Below are 15,725 nucleotides of genomic sequence, written 5' to 3'. Positions count from 1 at the left end.
GTCATTCAGCATATATCTACAGTATATTTGCCAATGTCACTACTGATTGTGTTTATATTAGATTATTGGGGATTCTTTTTAAGATTTTGTGTTAATAGATCAGCAAACTACTTTTGGTAGTTTTTTGTTTTCACAGAACTATACCAAATGTACACATGATTCTGTATTTACAGGACTTGACCTGGGTAAGTAGTAGTCTAATGCCTTTTGTGCCAGTTCCAGAAAAAGCTGCACACAGTCTGATGCGTTTCCACCAGTGATGTCACACATTGACTAAGGTGCGTTATGGGTAACGTAAAAGTTGACATCTCTGGCTCTGCTGTATCGATTTTAATCACTTGTTTTCAAACTGTCCATGATGACCACTGGACTGCTTTTCAAAACCTGATGATTACATTTTCCACAATGCCACTTGAAATTGTGAAATTACATGCAGCTTCCTCTAGGGCCACAGATTCACAAGCAGTGTTCCCCAAGACCTGTAAACACAATTTGTAATGTGTAAAACTGGCGGAGTTCCCCTTTAAGTGTGGTCAAAGACATGATATGACTGTAAAATGGCTGAATTTTGTCTATTAATGCTTGTGCATTTCCACTTGCTGCTGACATCCCAGTTGCCGCTGCTGTTGGACAGTGTTCACTGGTCCTCTGGTGTTGCCTGGCTCTCAGCCCTGCAGCTCCACTGACCCCCTGCACTCCTCACAGGAAACCGCCGGGTCTCTGAGAGCCTCTGGCACCTGCCAACCTGCCATTCTCCCTGCCCTGAAATAGACCCTTCCTGGCACTTATCTGATCTCTGTGCATGAGTGTGTGTGTGCGTGTGTGTGTTTTCTTATCTTGGTGAGTTGGTATAGAGCCATGCTGACTGCAGCGCATTCCCTGACTTCCTGTGGAGCTCTAGACAGCTGCATATCGATCAGTACACTGATGCATCACTTTAGAGGCCATATGCAGTACACACACACACACACACACACACACACACACACACACACACACACACACACACACACACACACACACACACACACACACACACACACATTGAAACAAACAGAAATAAATTAGACAACATTTGCACATGCATATAGAAGAATCTGTGATATGTGCATCCCTCTCTCTCTCTGCCATTAGCCAGGTTGTAATTTCAGACAGGCTTCCATTATCAGCTGGAGTCTGCGGCTGCAGCACTGATATCCGGGCGGATCATAAAACAGCAGGGCTGATTTCAGTCAGACTGACTGAATGGACTGAGCAGAGGATGAATGAGAGCGGACGGGTGCGGTGGGATAATGGTTTGGGGATGAATGTTCACAAGAGAGTGGAAACACTCTGGACAGGTATTCTCACATCCAACATTGACACACACACACCGACACACACACACACACATGCACACACACGTAGGTGACTGGGAGACCACTATGTATGCAAATTCCAGTGAGCCACCCTGTCCTCCAGGTGCTGCAGAGAGTGATATCTGGAGACAGGTTGTGGGCAGGCTGACCTCGCTGAGTGTACTGTACACAGCAAGAAGGAGAGTCAGCGTGTCTGGAATGCCTGCCTGGGAAGAGTCCCACCGACCTTTTTGAATTCCTTCCCCTCTTTTAAATAGACCAGAGAGGTGTGGACTTTTAAACTTAGTTGTGTCTATTGCAGTCTTGGATGCAGGGCACTGTCTCCTTGTTGATGACCTTATACGTTTGCGGTACAGTGATGAAGACGCTTGGTTCCACAAAGCCACCCATTTAAGGAAAAGTACCCTACTATGTCTGCAACAGCTGATACAAGTACACTTTAATAAAGGGTGCGTGCAGAATATTTAACATGTGAATGTAATTGTGACACAACCTGCTTCTGAAGAAGATCTTACACAGATGTTGTTATGCTTCGTGGCGTTGTTTTCTCAGATATGCTCAGGGCCGTGGAGGATGTGTGGATAGATTTATGCTCCCAGTAGCCATAGATCAGACCACAGGACAGGAAGTGTCTCAGCCTCCCTCTGTTTTGGCACACTTCCCCTCCTCTTCCTGCTCATCCCTCGCTCTTTATATCATCCTCTTGTTTTTGTTTTGCTCATCCCAGATTGTCTTGCTGTCTGAATGCCCTCATCTCCAACTTTCACTCACTAATTATAACATTAATCTCCTGTCTGACGTTCTTGTTTCCTTCGTACACAGATTGAATTTATACTGACGTGCTGGTAGGACATTTTTTTATGTGTTGAATTATTCTAATTACATGCCAACAAGTGTGCAGTAGTTTATGACACTGTCTGTATTTGCACAGTATTATGATCCCAGAGTAATTCACACTTTTTACGGCCCCTCAGAAAGGTGCCAGTCCCTGTTGGTGTGATATTACATGTTTCCACGAGGAGTTGAACAAGACCATTTCTCAAACAAGGGCTGTGTCTTCGAAAGACTTTTCAGTGGCAATAGGGCAAAGCCAGAGCACACCTACTGTCCTTTAATCAGTAGTGGAATGACATCTTGTCATGTCTGTAGAGTCTTGTCTTTTGTTATGCTCTGGTTATGGATTTATGTCTTTGTATCATGTCTTGTTGTGTCTTTGTTTTGATTTTCCATGCCCCTCTGTGTCCTTTAAGTTTCTCCTATGTTCTTTCTTTTGCTACTTTGCCTTTTGACTCCCTTGGATTTTTGCATTCAGCTTTGATTTAATAAAGCTTGCCTTTTGTTTCCCCCATTTCCTTGTCCCTTGAGTAACTGCATTTGGGTTCAATTCATATCTCCATAGTTTTCCCTTTAACCCCAACCTGACACATCTGGCCTCAGCCTTGAATGGAATCCTAGGTGGTAGGATCCCCCTGTGGTAATAGAAAGGAATCAAGTGACATTATTTTGATATCATGATACTTTAAATACATTACTGATTACATGTTATAACAGGTAATTAGTATCAGAATCAGAATCAGAAATCCTTTAATGTCCCGCAGAAGGGGAAATTTGTTTGTCACAGCAGCAACATAATGTTACAGAAACATAAACATATTACAATAACAGGAACAATAGCAAAAATAAGCAATAAAATTAACCGTATAACCATGTAACCATATAGAATACATTTTTAAAATAACCCTCTCAACATTGCTTGTCATTGATGATAACTTCCAGTCAGCAGACTGGAAAAGCACTATAGAAATGCAAGACCATTTACCATATCTGTATCTCTGCTAAATGAATTAGAAAGTATGTGAGTACAAATCATAACAAAGCAACAGAAAGCTAAATTAAAGACTTAACAATGAAACAGAAGGCAAGTTGGCTCAACTCGATAAATGTGTTTGTAGCGTTATTATACACAATTAAATTAAACTCATATTTATTAGAGCTCCGAAGCAATCTATAAACCATTAACAGGTTTCTTTTAAGTGCTTAAACATGTTTTATGATCTTAAATAATCTTGATTATGATGCTGAACATGAACATTTAGTCTTATTAACTCATGAGTGCCTATTCACATAATATAAGGCATTATTTTTGGGTTGTCTGGCTTGGCCTCACATTAAAGCAGATGTCCCAGCAGGCTTTTCTCTCTGACAAGATGTTGACACAGTGTCAGACTTGGAAGCTGCCGCAGACTCGGCTCACTGGTGTCAGGAGAAAGGTGTTTCAGGGCTTCAATCACACAGAACCTGTTATTTTGCTGTTGAACGCGGACACAGTAAAATGAAAACCTATTTTGACAACAGGCCATGTTAATATAACTCTCAGCTGCCTGTGCCAGTGCTGGACTGTAACTTGTGTGACTTATTAAAACCCCCTGTCAATACTACTGAATAAGGACATGTGTGTAGAGCCAGTTCTTCAGTGTGTTTACAGAGTGTGACAGACACAGAGCAGATCTCTGTGCAGGGTTTCTACCACTGATGGATGTTATTACACCGCACGTGGAGCCATAAATTATAGCTTAGTGTTGTGTAAAACGTATGTGTCCCAATAACATGATTGCATCACTAATGGATATTATTTGACTTTGTGTAGGATGTCATGAGCCACATCATACCTGCTGCGTGGCAGTATTATTCCGCCCCCCCGTGGACACGTGGAGCAACTACACTGGTGTGTCGCCATTATCTGCTGCCGAAGACGAACTGCGGTTTCCAGGGGGACAGATTTTAGGGTTGCACCTCAAGACTGTCAAGGTTGGTGTTAGCTACTTTGTTGCTAAATGGTTTGTTTTTATTGCCGTGGCGTATTTCAAAAGTGTTATTAATGTATGCGCACGCATGGACATTAGAAAGGGACGCGTGAACGTTGTTTGACGTTTAGTGTCCAAATAAAAAGACGGAATGGTTTACTGAAAAACAAAATCATTGAGAACTTTGGTGTGTTTGTTGTACTTTTCGAAAGGCTATTTATGAATGGTTTGTTGCAGGTTTTTTTTTTTAACTAGAAAGGTATGAAGACATGGTGACTGGATATACATGTGCCCACCTTCTTTGGAACTAAAGTAATACGTGTGAACTAATGCCTCCCAGTGAAGTCAATAATACATGTTCTCTGTCCTGTTTCTCCTCCTCCACGCTGCTGCAGGATGGTCCTGTGTGCAGTGAGGCGGCAGCTCCTGAGGAGCAGCAGCAGCAGCAGCAGCAGCAGCAGCAGTGGAGCCTGGGCCAGGTGGGGGAATCTGTCCAGCATGTTTATCACCATGCTGCTGACAGTAAACACAGTCATAAATAAAGGAACTTCAAGCCTGCAGAGTTGGATCAACATTATGTGTTCACAAATCATAAACTGAGACAGCTCTGACTACTTAAAAAACATTTCTGAGTTGTGGAGGATTGTCAAGCGCTGATCTATGAAAGGCAATAACTTCTCTGGCTGTGACTCATGATGATGAGTCAGAAACCAAGATTGTAGATTTTATGTTTGGTTTGCTTGCGTGGCTCTGTGTCACACCTCCTTCAGCCTGATTTACAGAGAGGAAGGTTGAGTGTATAAAAGCATTCATTCTCCTGTTTGGGAGTGCAAGCATTAACTTTCAGTCCTGAGCAAAGCATTAGTCATTTCTTTTTAACATATTCATGTTCATTTAGATTCCAATGTATGTATAATTCATCTTTAAGGAAACATCTAATCATGTAAAAAGCAATAGAGTGTAAAGTGTAAAAGCTGTCAAATGCAACTTACATTGACTGGTAATGCATGATATCTGTACTTATACTAGTGCTGTCGTGACACTATGATACAATAACTTGAAAAATGTCGATATACAACACAGTTTTAATACCAAAGTGGAAAAATATACATCAAGCACACAAAATCAAAAATTCGATGTAAAAGACTTATAACAAGGCTGAAACATGACAAGAAAATACAACTTTTCTTGACTAGAAGCAGAGAATCAGGCTTTTAAAATACAAAATCATGTGCACGTGTCCGCTTGCTGAAAATGCTTGAAAATGTTTTCAATTTGAGCGTTTAAGGTGCAGGAACCCTGATGATACCAGTCTGTGACTTGATTATAATAAACTGCCTGAATGTTCCTCCAAGGCTGCTGCACAGACACAGCAGTGGCTGTGTGCGCTCCAACATCCACGACTTCAACCAGGAGGAGATCAGAGAGAAGCTGGGGGCCTTTCCCGGAGGCTCTGTCGATCTGCTCAAACAGGAGTCTGGTGTGGCTGTGCTCACCGTCAACAACCCCTCCCGCATGAACGCTTTCTCCGGTAAGGTGACATTTAACGCTGTTTAGCTTCCAGACAGGATTGGTGCAGACTTTTTGGCGTGAAACTCGTTTGCCTAGAATCCCGTCCTTCCTTTCAGGCAGCATGATGGTGGATCTGGAAGAGAGGGTGAGCCAGCTGGAGAGCTGGACAGACGGTAAAGGCCTCATTGTTCAGGGCGCTGCTGGAACTTTCTGCTCTGGATCGGACCTCAACGCTGTCAGGGCGATATCCAACCCACAGGTAGGAAGGCAGATTTATTTACAGTCTCTTTTACGCTATAGCTGTCTGAATGCCATAAATCCTTCTAACCCTGCACTCCACCTCTTGTCTACACTCGTCTTTGTCCCTTGTGTTCCCGAATATGTTTAAATAAGTCCAGTTACATGATACATCACCTAGATTTACCATGAACTGGATGACAGAGAGCCTTCACCATCTTTAAATTATGTTTCTAAATTCTTGTAGGACGGGATGAAGATGTGTATGTTCATGCAGAACGCTCTGACAAGACTACTCAGGTAAGGGCTCTCATTTTCCTCTGTTCCACTCCTGTAAGTGTCGATGCAGACTGAGAGTTGGAGCGTGGCTGTTCTGTTAGGTGCACTACAGTATGCTGACAGGATGGTTCTGTCAGTGCAGGCTGCCTCTGATCTCTGTCGCTCTGGTGGAGGGGAGAGCGCTGGGAGGTGGTGCAGAGCTCACCACTGCCTGTGATTTCAGGTAATGTTTCTATAGCCAGGTGAATGAAAGGAAACACATCTCTCACCTTTCATCCAGACGTGTGTTAATAATGTAACTTTGGTCCGTCGCCTCTGCATCACAGGTTGATGGCGTCCGGCAGCGTGATCCAGTTTGTCCACAAACACATGGGCCTGGTCCCAGGCTGGGGCGGCGCAGCGCGGCTCGTCCGCACTGTGGGGAGCCAGAACGCCCTGAAGCTGCTGGGCGGTGCTCTGAAGGTGGACCCCGATCTCGGCCTGCGGATTGGACTGGCAGATGCGGTCCTGGAGGTCCCCCGGGCGGAGGAGGGTGCAGGGACGCAGTTACAGCAGGCCGAAGACTGGCTCAGTCGCTACACAAAAGGACCTGCCCCGGTGATCCGGGCTGTGAAGAAGGTGGTGTTGTCGGGCCGAGAGCTCCCCCTGTCAGAGGCTCTGAGGACTGAGAAGGATGTGTTTGGGACGGTGTGGGGTGGTCCGGCTAACCTGCAGGCTCTGGCCAGCAAGTCCAAACACAAATGAGTGTGTGTGTGTTCAGAACTGCTGAGATCAGCCAAGACACTTGTGGAAAGCTCTGACTCTTGATCAGCATCAATAAACTGACTTCTTTGGTGTTCTGAAGACGTTTACAAGTACTTTTATTATCATTGTTGGTTATCACTAGAGCCTGAACTGTATATTGGTATATATCAATATTGACCTTTCACATACAGTTTGGTATCAGCGGATATGTTTTTTGATATTGTCGCTGTCCAGTCAAAACCTGCTTGTCTCCAAAACTTCTCATGAGCTAAGAAAAGCGGCCGTGTTTGTTTTCAGCTTTGTGGCGATGCATCTTTCAGATGATTCAGTGACTTTGTAAATGACTTGTTTGGCTTTAGAATAGGGAGGATTGTCTCATAAAGGAGCACTCCATCCTTCAGTTTCATCCATAACATTCAATAACACCAAATTGGGAGATATGTGGACAGTGAAGACATGATGTAACACAGAAAAATATGCTTGGGGTAATTTATTCTGATTAAATTGACAGTGAATGATCATTTTGGGTGATAAAACATACATATCCTGCCTCCATTACATATCTTTGTTCTACTCCCTGATGGTATGGACATCAACCCTTCAAATCCTGCATCAGTTGTCCTCTAGTTAAGACTACAAACTTACTCATGTATGATGTGTGTTGTGTGTTTTGTTTGGCTTTATGCATATTTATCCCAAGAGCAGGCTGATGTTTCTGCAGGTATGAGACAATCAAACTCTATTATTTTTTCAAGACCTTTCAAGACAATTTTTAAACTATATTTAACATGATTTTGTGACAGTTTATATTTTTCTTATTCAAACATTGCAAATCAGTATGAAGAAATGAAGTAGATACTGTATAAAATGCCATGCTGGAGTGGGTTTGATGTAGGAATGTGGTTATTAGAGTGAGTTATGTTAATCAACAGTTTGCCAACAGGTACGTGCAAGAATAAAGAAAAAGAGAACACAGTATTAGGTTTAGTGGTAGGTTTAAAGATTTGCAACATCAACAGAGCAGACCAACTCATTGCGATGAAAAGAAGTCTAAAAACGGGTAGATGAAATCAGATAAAACGTGTGGCAAACGACACCCTACAGACTCAAACTTCATCACTTTCAGGGTGAGATTTAAAAGTGAGATTTGAAAGGACCTGCAGGTTTTCTGTGGGTGCTGAGATACAGATTCATAAACAGTGACGCTGATAATGTGCGAACATAACTCTACAGGACAAGATGGAATGAGGGTGGTGTTTTTTCTGGGATTCAAACAGAATTAACCCTATAAACAAAAACGGCAGGGGGTTGTAGTTCAGTGACTGGAGCCTCCTGTTTATAACAAAACGTGTATTAGCTGTGGTGAGAAATGATCCTTTTCATTAGTGCTCCAGACTGATATTGAAGGCTTATGTTAAGATGTATCCTCCTTATTAAAGCACATGTGATAAAACAGGGAATGTGCTGTATGGTAGGATTTAATAGTTGTTTTTTTTTAAGTCAGAATGAAAACGAGCACCTTAAGGACTACATTCTCCATCCTCTAAATCTCTTCTGTCCCCATCGGTGAAGCAAACCAACACTGTCTTTCCTCCAGCTCCCCCCGGAAATGGGATTATGGTAATGATCAGATCATGCCAGGCTGATCCTAACTGGAGCAGACACATCGCAGCGGCATACAGATCAGATACTGATGAGGTACTGTATGGCCGGCAGCATCTGCCTGCAGGATTGACAGTGACGCAGCTGCACCTCTGCCTCTGTTTTGTAGGTTAGTTGAGCAGCTCCTTCAGATGTGCTTGTTATTTGGCCTTCATCATCCCAGATCCCTCTATTTCTGTCCTATCTGGACTTTCTGAGCTGCAGGTAGGAGCGTTGTTTGGTTGCTCCTCAGCACTCGGTACAGGGGCTCTCATCACTGCACCACATGCTGATTTCTTTCGTAAGGCCTGGCACCAATTTGTAGGTCATTTTTCATTTTTCATTCAAAATGAGTCCACCCAGCAAATGAGGGGTCACAAGCACAAGTGTGAACAGGCTGAAGCAGCAAGTGCAGGACAGGTCCCCGGAGGACACCAGGCCGTTATCTCTGGTTCCCCTACCAGAGGTCACGTTTCCTGGCCAGACACCCAGCTGGAGTGCTGATAGCTGCCATGGACAGAATACCAAACAGCTACAAGGTGAGTGAGAGAAAGACAAGAGTCGACCTCGTTATGATATACGGAGTGGAGGAGGAAGTCCTCGGACACTTTACCGGAGCGCATTCACTAATATGACACAGCAGACACACTATCACATGTAAAAGTCCTGCGATAAAGATGTCATTTAAGTAAAAGTCTGTTAGTATAAACAGGCAAATGTACTTAAATCTTAAATGTATTGAATGCAGAAACATCTCCGGTGACTCTTTGTATTTTGTGTAAAAATCTTAATTTTAGTAACTAAAGCTGGCAGATAAATGCAGAAGAGTACAATGTTTCCCCCTCACATGTAGTACAGTGAAAGTATTGATTGTAATGAAAAGAAACAACTCAAGCACAGGTACCTTGAGTAAATTTACTTAGCTGCATTCCACCACTGGATATATATAGTACATGAAGACTCTTCTCCACGGTGAATGAAAAAGAGGAGGCTGTGAGGACATCATGGATTAGTAATTGCTGTCATGTCCATGTGTCCCCTGCTTAGTCTCAGTTTTGATGCTCTGTTATGAAAAAAACAGATATCGAATGCTTCAGTCCCTCATCCAGTGAAAAAAATGTGATTCCCCCCCTCAGAAAAATCTCTTCAGATGGTGGTGTGGAGAAAAAGGGGTCAAATCTTACTTACAATGGGCCCATTGATACTCCTACTTACATAACACCAGATATATTTTAAGGCAAAAACTTGCTTTGCTGCACAGCAAAATGTGAAGCCACAAAAATAGTGATTAGAGACAAAGAGCACACAAACATTATCCTTGTAGGATGATGAAATGACACAATTTATTCTTAAATTACAAACGTAACAAAAAAAAAATTGCCAAGCAAAAACTGTTACATAAACTTTATTCTTCAGAATGGAAAGTCTAAGACTGAGCCGATGATGTAAGCATGTCAGAAATATAAAAAAAAAACAACAGAACTTGAAATCTCTGCAGGATGGCCGATAGCAATGGCATGTTCTTGTTCTGTTACCACCTCAGACTTCGTACAGAGGAGGATTTACAACCATAAGAAATGCAAAAACAAAACACAAATTAAAAACATGTACTCCAAATCAACCGACAAATATAACTTCTTCAACATCCTGCCGACCAGTAGTGTGTATATAACTCTCTCTTCAAACATGCACAAATCACAAAAACTTTAGAGACACCAATCGAGAATACTTTAGTCAGGGGCGATAAGAAAACTAATGAGGCTGCTCAGGCCTCAACAGCTTTAAAAAGGAAAACACTGATACTTCACATTAAAAAATGCCAATTATTTTAGGCTTGGAGAGGTTAAAATAAATTCGATATGTACTTTTATTACACACATTCATTTGTAACAGCAGCCGTAATTTATATAGATTTTCAAATTTCAGCAAGCAGCTTAAAAGGAAATCAAAACTCTCAGGCACACAGCCAGATAATCCTGCGGCCTCCTGAGTTACATTACTATGTTGAAGCACATCAAGTGTGGAATTTAAATACCCACAGGGCTTAAAAGAGTCAGTAAGTACTTCTGTTTCATTTCTTTATCCAAATAACCTTAAACTGTTCAAACCACAATTTGCTCTGACACACACTTACAAAAGGTTAACATTTACATTTGAGAATTTTGAAGGAAAGGCTTCATAAGCAGTTAAATCTGAAAGAAGGAAATCATTAAGGTGGGGTGGAGGTTGGGAACAAGTTATCAAGGATTCTTTGCAAGAGTAGTCAGGTGACTTGAGCTCTATCAAGCCCATTTCTGCGTGCTATGTTAGCTGAGAGAGTTAAAAGTGTAGATGATTAGAATGCAGCCGTTCATGATAATGATATAGACACATTTCCATTTCCTGGAATAAAATCCACATTTATGCGTTCTCTTTCCAATGCCAAAGATCTGGCCGAGCCTCCCACAGACCCTCTGGGTCTCAGATCACATGTTTCAACTTAAGAACACCTAGGATAGGGAGAAGCAGTGTGGCAAGCCACTTTTACCTCTTAAATCTCCACTTTACTGGAATTTAAAAAGAACAGAATCCTGCAATCAAATGGAAGAATGTGAGCAGACTGACAGCAGCTCAACGCCACAATAAGTCTGACATCTCACATGATGTGCTGGAGAGACAATTCTGAGATTTAATCGCTCACAACAACATGCTGTATCCATCTGGCTGTTTACCAAGCTGTACCTCCTGTCTCAGTGCTAGAACATAAATCCCACATTGCTTCTATTGACAGGCTGAGACAGACAAAACAAAATCGCACAGATACATCCAGATCATTGTGAGCCCAACAGAGGCACCAATTTGATTGCTAAGATTGAGTTGTTTACCTCAAAACATGGAGTATGTTACACTTGATTTCTCTGGTATCAAGCAGTCCGCCCACATCTGTGACAGAGTGAACGGCAGCATACAGTGAGGAATAAATTAATTAAATTGAACATAGCCATTTGGTGATGATGGGCTCGATGATGACTTCACACTTCAGTCACTGTACACTGGCCATCAGGCATTCTGGACCTTCCACTACTACTGGATGAAGAAGGGGGAGAGGCGGACTCTGCCCCAGGAGGGGCTCTGTCCTCTGGATTCAGTCTTTGCCTCCGTGGCCTCCCCTCCCAAGGCTCCACACGCTCTCCATTTCCCCCCTCTTCTTCTTCGTCCTCCTCTTCCTCATCGTCACTCCAATCTCCAGAGCCAGACTCGTCCACAGAGGTGTGAGGATCAGAGGACCTGGAGGGCGAGGCCTCCTCTTCCTCATCTTCTTCCTCTCCTTCCCCCACCTCGGCCCGCTCCTGAGGAGGTGTGGGCCTGAGGCTGATCTGCAGCTGGGAGAGAGCATCCTCTAGAGTGGGGCTGCTGCTGCTGCTGCCAGGCTGTCCACCGAGGGAGGTGGGAGGTCTGGCAGGGGCTGGAGGGGCTGTGACAGTAGACGGGATACCTGTGACCTGTTGCTGCACTCCTGCTACTGTGGTGTCAGCCCCATCGGCAGAGTTTTCTCGACCTGCTGCCCCAATGGCCCCAGTAACCCCCTCAGTGTCCAAACGCAGTCCTGCCACTCCCTTCTTCGGGATATCCAAAATGTCTCTTTTCATCTTGCGTCTACGACCGTGCTCGTTGCGCCTGTACTGCACCATGTTCTCCAAGTCGGCTACATACAAAAAACCAGCTATCAGCATTTCGGCTGTTTTCTTGCCCTTGGAAAAAGCGTCCTCCAGCTCGCGGCTGGTTCGCTCGTCATATTGCCACCAACCATTACGGCCCTCATAATACCAGGCGTGGTCACTTGTTGCTCCGGCCCGACCTCCCGCCGACGCCTTCAGCTCCTCTGGAGAGAGGAGCGTGGGCCTTTCCAGGAAGTCATCTGGCACTTCCTGTCTGCAAAGAGCACAGCGCTTGCTCTGCCAGGAGGCTCCCTTCACACACAGGAAACAAAAGACGTGATGGCATGGCAGTTGGACTGGGTGGACGCAGCTCTGCAGACAGATGGCACACTCCGGTACAGACAGGGCTGGGGATGAGTTGCTGGAGCCAGAGCATGATGATTCTGCACTGTTCCCACTTCCACCACCACTGTTGCTGCCTTTCTTACTGGATGGAAGAGAGCTAACAGAGTGGTCTACCTCCCCACAGCTAGCCATCCTTAGGAAGTACTGAGGAAAGGGGACAATCATAATACAGATTATAGTGTGTTAGGATTCTTTTTTTAAAAATTCATTTTGAAAAAGGAGAAATTAGCATTCAAGATAGGAATTATTTTGACTGGTAAGGTATATCATTTGCAATAAAAAAAAAAAACAAAACACTTCATTTGCTGCTGGTGTCATGATCATATTTAGCACTCAATTGCAATTCCTAGAAGCCAAACTAACAATTATAAATATCAAATGATACATTAATCTTTATGCCACCTGCTACCTGGAACAAGGCTGACACACATGATATATAATACTTACTGGAAATACCCTTAATGCTGATGTATCATGAGGAGAGCTGATGGACCTTCAAACTGCCAAAAAGAAAAGAGAATGTAGGTGAGAATGCATTTGTTTTCATACTGTCCTGAAATTACGTATGATTTTGACACACATTATCAACATATTCCTTAAATATCCATTATTTGACAGCCTTACTTTATGTAACGAACGGGTTGCATGTAAACAATGATGTTAAAACGGATTAGCCACGAGTTAGCGTTAATTCACTTAACGGTAACTATGACTGAAACGAAACCTTAAGGGTTTACGTAAGTCTGTGAAACAAAGGGCAGCTCTGTTAACTGTCTGACTACAAGTAGTGAACTGTGTCAGCGCACAGTTGCAAGTTCGCGTTCACCCAGCTGGCCTTATGACAGGGCTGTGGTGAACACAGCTAACGTTACTCGACTCAAATCAACAGCTAACGATCTGATATTCACATTCACTGGTGACAGTCTATAAGCAAACTAGTTTAGCTGACGTCAGACACATAGCAAAGCAGCTGAAAAAAAGAAAGCAGCATTGATGTTTCCGCTACCCGTACAGTCAGAAGTCAAACAGTAACGTTACAAAGGGATTTCTCGACTGGCAAAGCGACCATAACAATGAGACCTGTTGTAGCTAACACTGGCTAGGCTGATGGCAGCTCGGTGACTCCAGCAAATAGACGGAGATCATCTGACGGCGTTAGCTTATTTTAGCATGGCGACATAAACAGCTAGGAGGAGCATTTTCTCGCGACGGAGACAAGGCAACGTCTGCGTACCTACCGTACCGTTGTACTTTGCTGTGTTGGTCAGGTGTATAGTTGTAACTCGTATAACGACGCTGATTACCAATGCTAATTTACCGACTTCCACTGTTAACTGGCTTTGTTTTCCTCCCCAAAAAGAGGCTGAAATAAAGACGACGACGTAACAGTACGCGCTGACGCAATTTGACGCAACATCGCACGACTACCCCCATATCCTCGACGCATGTCAGTTAGCGGTCTTCCTGTTCGCTCGTGGCTAGAGGACGTTGGTGTCACAGAGGAGAGGGGCTCTTCAGGTACTTCTGTTTTCATTTAAGTAATAAAAGAAGTCACAGAAACAAAATGTTCTCCCGCGCCGTCAGACCTACCGTCAGCCTCGCCCGGAGCCTGTCCACCTCGACGCAGAACAACGCCAAGGTGGCCGTGCTAGGAGCGTCAGGCGGCATAGGCCAGCCGCTGTCTCTGCTCCTGAAGAACAGCCCCCTGGTGAGTCAACTCTCCCTGTACGATATCGCTCACACCCCCGGAGTGGCTGCGGACCTCAGCCACATCGAGACAAGGGCCCATGTAACCGGCCATATGGGTCCCGACCAGCTGGATGCTGCTCTGAAGGGCTGCGACGTCGTGGTGATTCCCGCCGGCGTGCCAAGGAAACCAGGCATGACTCGTGATGACCTTTTCAACACCAACGCCACCATTGTAGCCACCTTGGCCGATGCCTGCGCCCGCAACTGCCCCGAGGCCATGATCTGCATCATTGCCAACCCTGTCAACTCCACCGTCCCTATCACATCAGAGGTCATGAAGAAGCATGGAGTGTACAACCCCAACAGAGTGTTTGGTGTCACAACTCTGGACATTGTCAGAGCAAACGCCTTCGTTGCAGAGCTGAAAGGCCTTGACCCAGCCCGTGTTAGTGTCCCAGTCATTGGAGGTCACGCAGGCAAGACCATCATCCCCCTCATTTCCCAGTGCACACCAAAGGTGGAGTTCCCTGCTGACCAGCTGTCCGCCCTGACTGGCAGGATCCAGGAGGCTGGCACAGAGGTGGTGAAGGCCAAGGCTGGAGCTGGTTCGGCTACCCTCTCCATGGCCTACGCTGGGGCCCGCTTCACCTTCTCCGTCCTGGACGCCATGAATGGAAAGGAAGGTGTGGTGGAGTGTGCCTATGTCAGGTCCGAGGAGACGGAGTGCAAGTACTTCTCTACACCTATCCTCCTGGGGAAGGGCGGCATAGAGAAGAACCTCGGGCTGGGCAAGCTGACTGCCTTTGAGGAGAAGCTGGTGGCTGATTCCATGGATGAGCTTAAGGCTTCCATCAAGAAGGGCGAGGATTTTGTGGCTAAAATGAAGTGAACTGGGGGCACTGATTTAGTTGAAAACAAACCGCTGTGATTGATATTTTGTTGCGTCTTAACTTAAAAGGCATCTGGGTGAATCTGAACATCTGTCACAGTGTTTCCTCTTACATCTCTGTTAAAGCAGTAGGGTCGGCTGATCCAGAAATCATGGTTTTAACCGTGATCATCTTTCCTGTGTATCATTTCCCTTACTTTTTAAACATGGCTTTACCCTTGCACTTATGATTTGTGTACATACTGTACTGTGACTTGACTATTTTGCAAATGTCAAACTGAAACAATATCTCAATATATTTTCATGTACAGTCTTCAGTAGTGGAAGTCTCTCTGCTGAATGAATGAGGGGAAATACTGTCATCTTACCTGTTGATGCACATAGATGTTACTGATGAGCAAAAGTACCTACTCCACCAATAAACAAGTTTAGCTTTAAGAAAATGTTTTTTTATTTCTCTGTTTTATGATACAAACATTTTTATGATACAATTTGGCTTGAAGGTGTGCACCTGAAACGGGCTAAATGT

General features: G+C 44.2%; 3 protein-coding genes across 5 annotated transcripts; 2 read left to right on the top strand and 1 right to left on the bottom strand.

Annotated features, from left to right (window-relative positions):
• Window positions 1-4,104: 4,104 nt before the first annotated feature.
• echdc1 (enoyl CoA hydratase domain containing 1) lies at window positions 4,105-7,584 on the top strand. Of its 2 annotated transcripts, none has more exons than XM_037076004.1 (7): window positions 4,105-4,166; window positions 4,558-4,641; window positions 5,518-5,693; window positions 5,791-5,933; window positions 6,159-6,211; window positions 6,333-6,413; window positions 6,517-7,584. In XM_037076004.1, the coding sequence occupies exons 2-7, from the start codon at window positions 4,559-4,561 to the stop codon at window positions 6,932-6,934; spliced, it is 954 nt and encodes a 317-aa protein (XP_036931899.1). In that variant the 5' UTR covers window positions 4,105-4,166; window position 4,558; the 3' UTR covers window positions 6,935-7,584. The 2 variants fall into 2 exon arrangements, with proteins under 2 accessions (XP_036931899.1, XP_036931900.1); XM_037076005.1 differs by lacking the exon at window positions 4,105-4,166 and adding an exon at window positions 4,180-4,421.
• A 2,306-nt stretch (window positions 7,585-9,890) lies between these two features.
• Window positions 9,891-14,001, bottom strand: LOC119005750 (E3 ubiquitin-protein ligase rnf146-like). Of its 2 annotated transcripts, none has more exons than XM_037073640.1 (3): window positions 13,862-14,001; window positions 13,066-13,118; window positions 9,891-12,762 (listed from the first exon to the last, which is right to left on the bottom strand). In XM_037073640.1, the coding sequence occupies exon 3, from the start codon at window positions 12,748-12,750 to the stop codon at window positions 11,587-11,589; it is 1,164 nt and encodes a 387-aa protein (XP_036929535.1). In that variant the 5' UTR covers window positions 12,751-12,762; window positions 13,066-13,118; window positions 13,862-14,001; the 3' UTR covers window positions 9,891-11,586. The 2 variants fall into 2 exon arrangements, with proteins under 2 accessions (XP_036929535.1, XP_036929536.1); XM_037073641.1 differs by having other exon boundaries at window positions 13,857-13,992.
• A 57-nt stretch (window positions 14,002-14,058) lies between these two features.
• mdh2 (malate dehydrogenase 2, NAD (mitochondrial)) lies at window positions 14,059-15,634 on the top strand. The gene has a single exon (XM_037073642.1). The coding sequence runs from the start codon at window positions 14,183-14,185 to the stop codon at window positions 15,194-15,196; it is 1,014 nt and encodes a 337-aa protein (XP_036929537.1). The 5' UTR covers window positions 14,059-14,182; the 3' UTR covers window positions 15,197-15,634.
• Window positions 15,635-15,725: the final 91 nt, after the last annotated feature.

Source organism: Acanthopagrus latus, chromosome 17 (assembly GCF_904848185.1).
Source record: "Acanthopagrus latus isolate v.2019 chromosome 17, fAcaLat1.1, whole genome shotgun sequence".
Lineage (NCBI taxonomy): Eukaryota > Metazoa > Chordata > Actinopteri > Spariformes > Sparidae > Acanthopagrus > Acanthopagrus latus.
This window is presented reverse-complemented; position numbering and strand designations above follow the sequence as displayed.

Coding starts and splice junctions, on each gene's coding strand:
- echdc1 (XM_037076004.1), top strand. CDS start 4,559: ATGGTCCTGTGTGCAGTGAGGCGGCAGCTCCTGAGGAGCAGCAGCAGC. Junction 5,694..5,790: donor CCGCATGAACGCTTTCTCCG/GTAAGGTGACAT, acceptor CCTTCCTTTCAG/GCAGCATGATGGTGGATCTG. Junction 6,414..6,516: donor ACCACTGCCTGTGATTTCAG/GTAATGTTTCTA, acceptor TCTGCATCACAG/GTTGATGGCGTCCGGCAGCG.
- LOC119005750 (XM_037073640.1), bottom strand. CDS start 12,750: ATGGCTAGCTGTGGGGAGGTAGACCACTCTGTTAGCTCTCTTCCATCC.
- mdh2 (XM_037073642.1), top strand. CDS start 14,183: ATGTTCTCCCGCGCCGTCAGACCTACCGTCAGCCTCGCCCGGAGCCTG.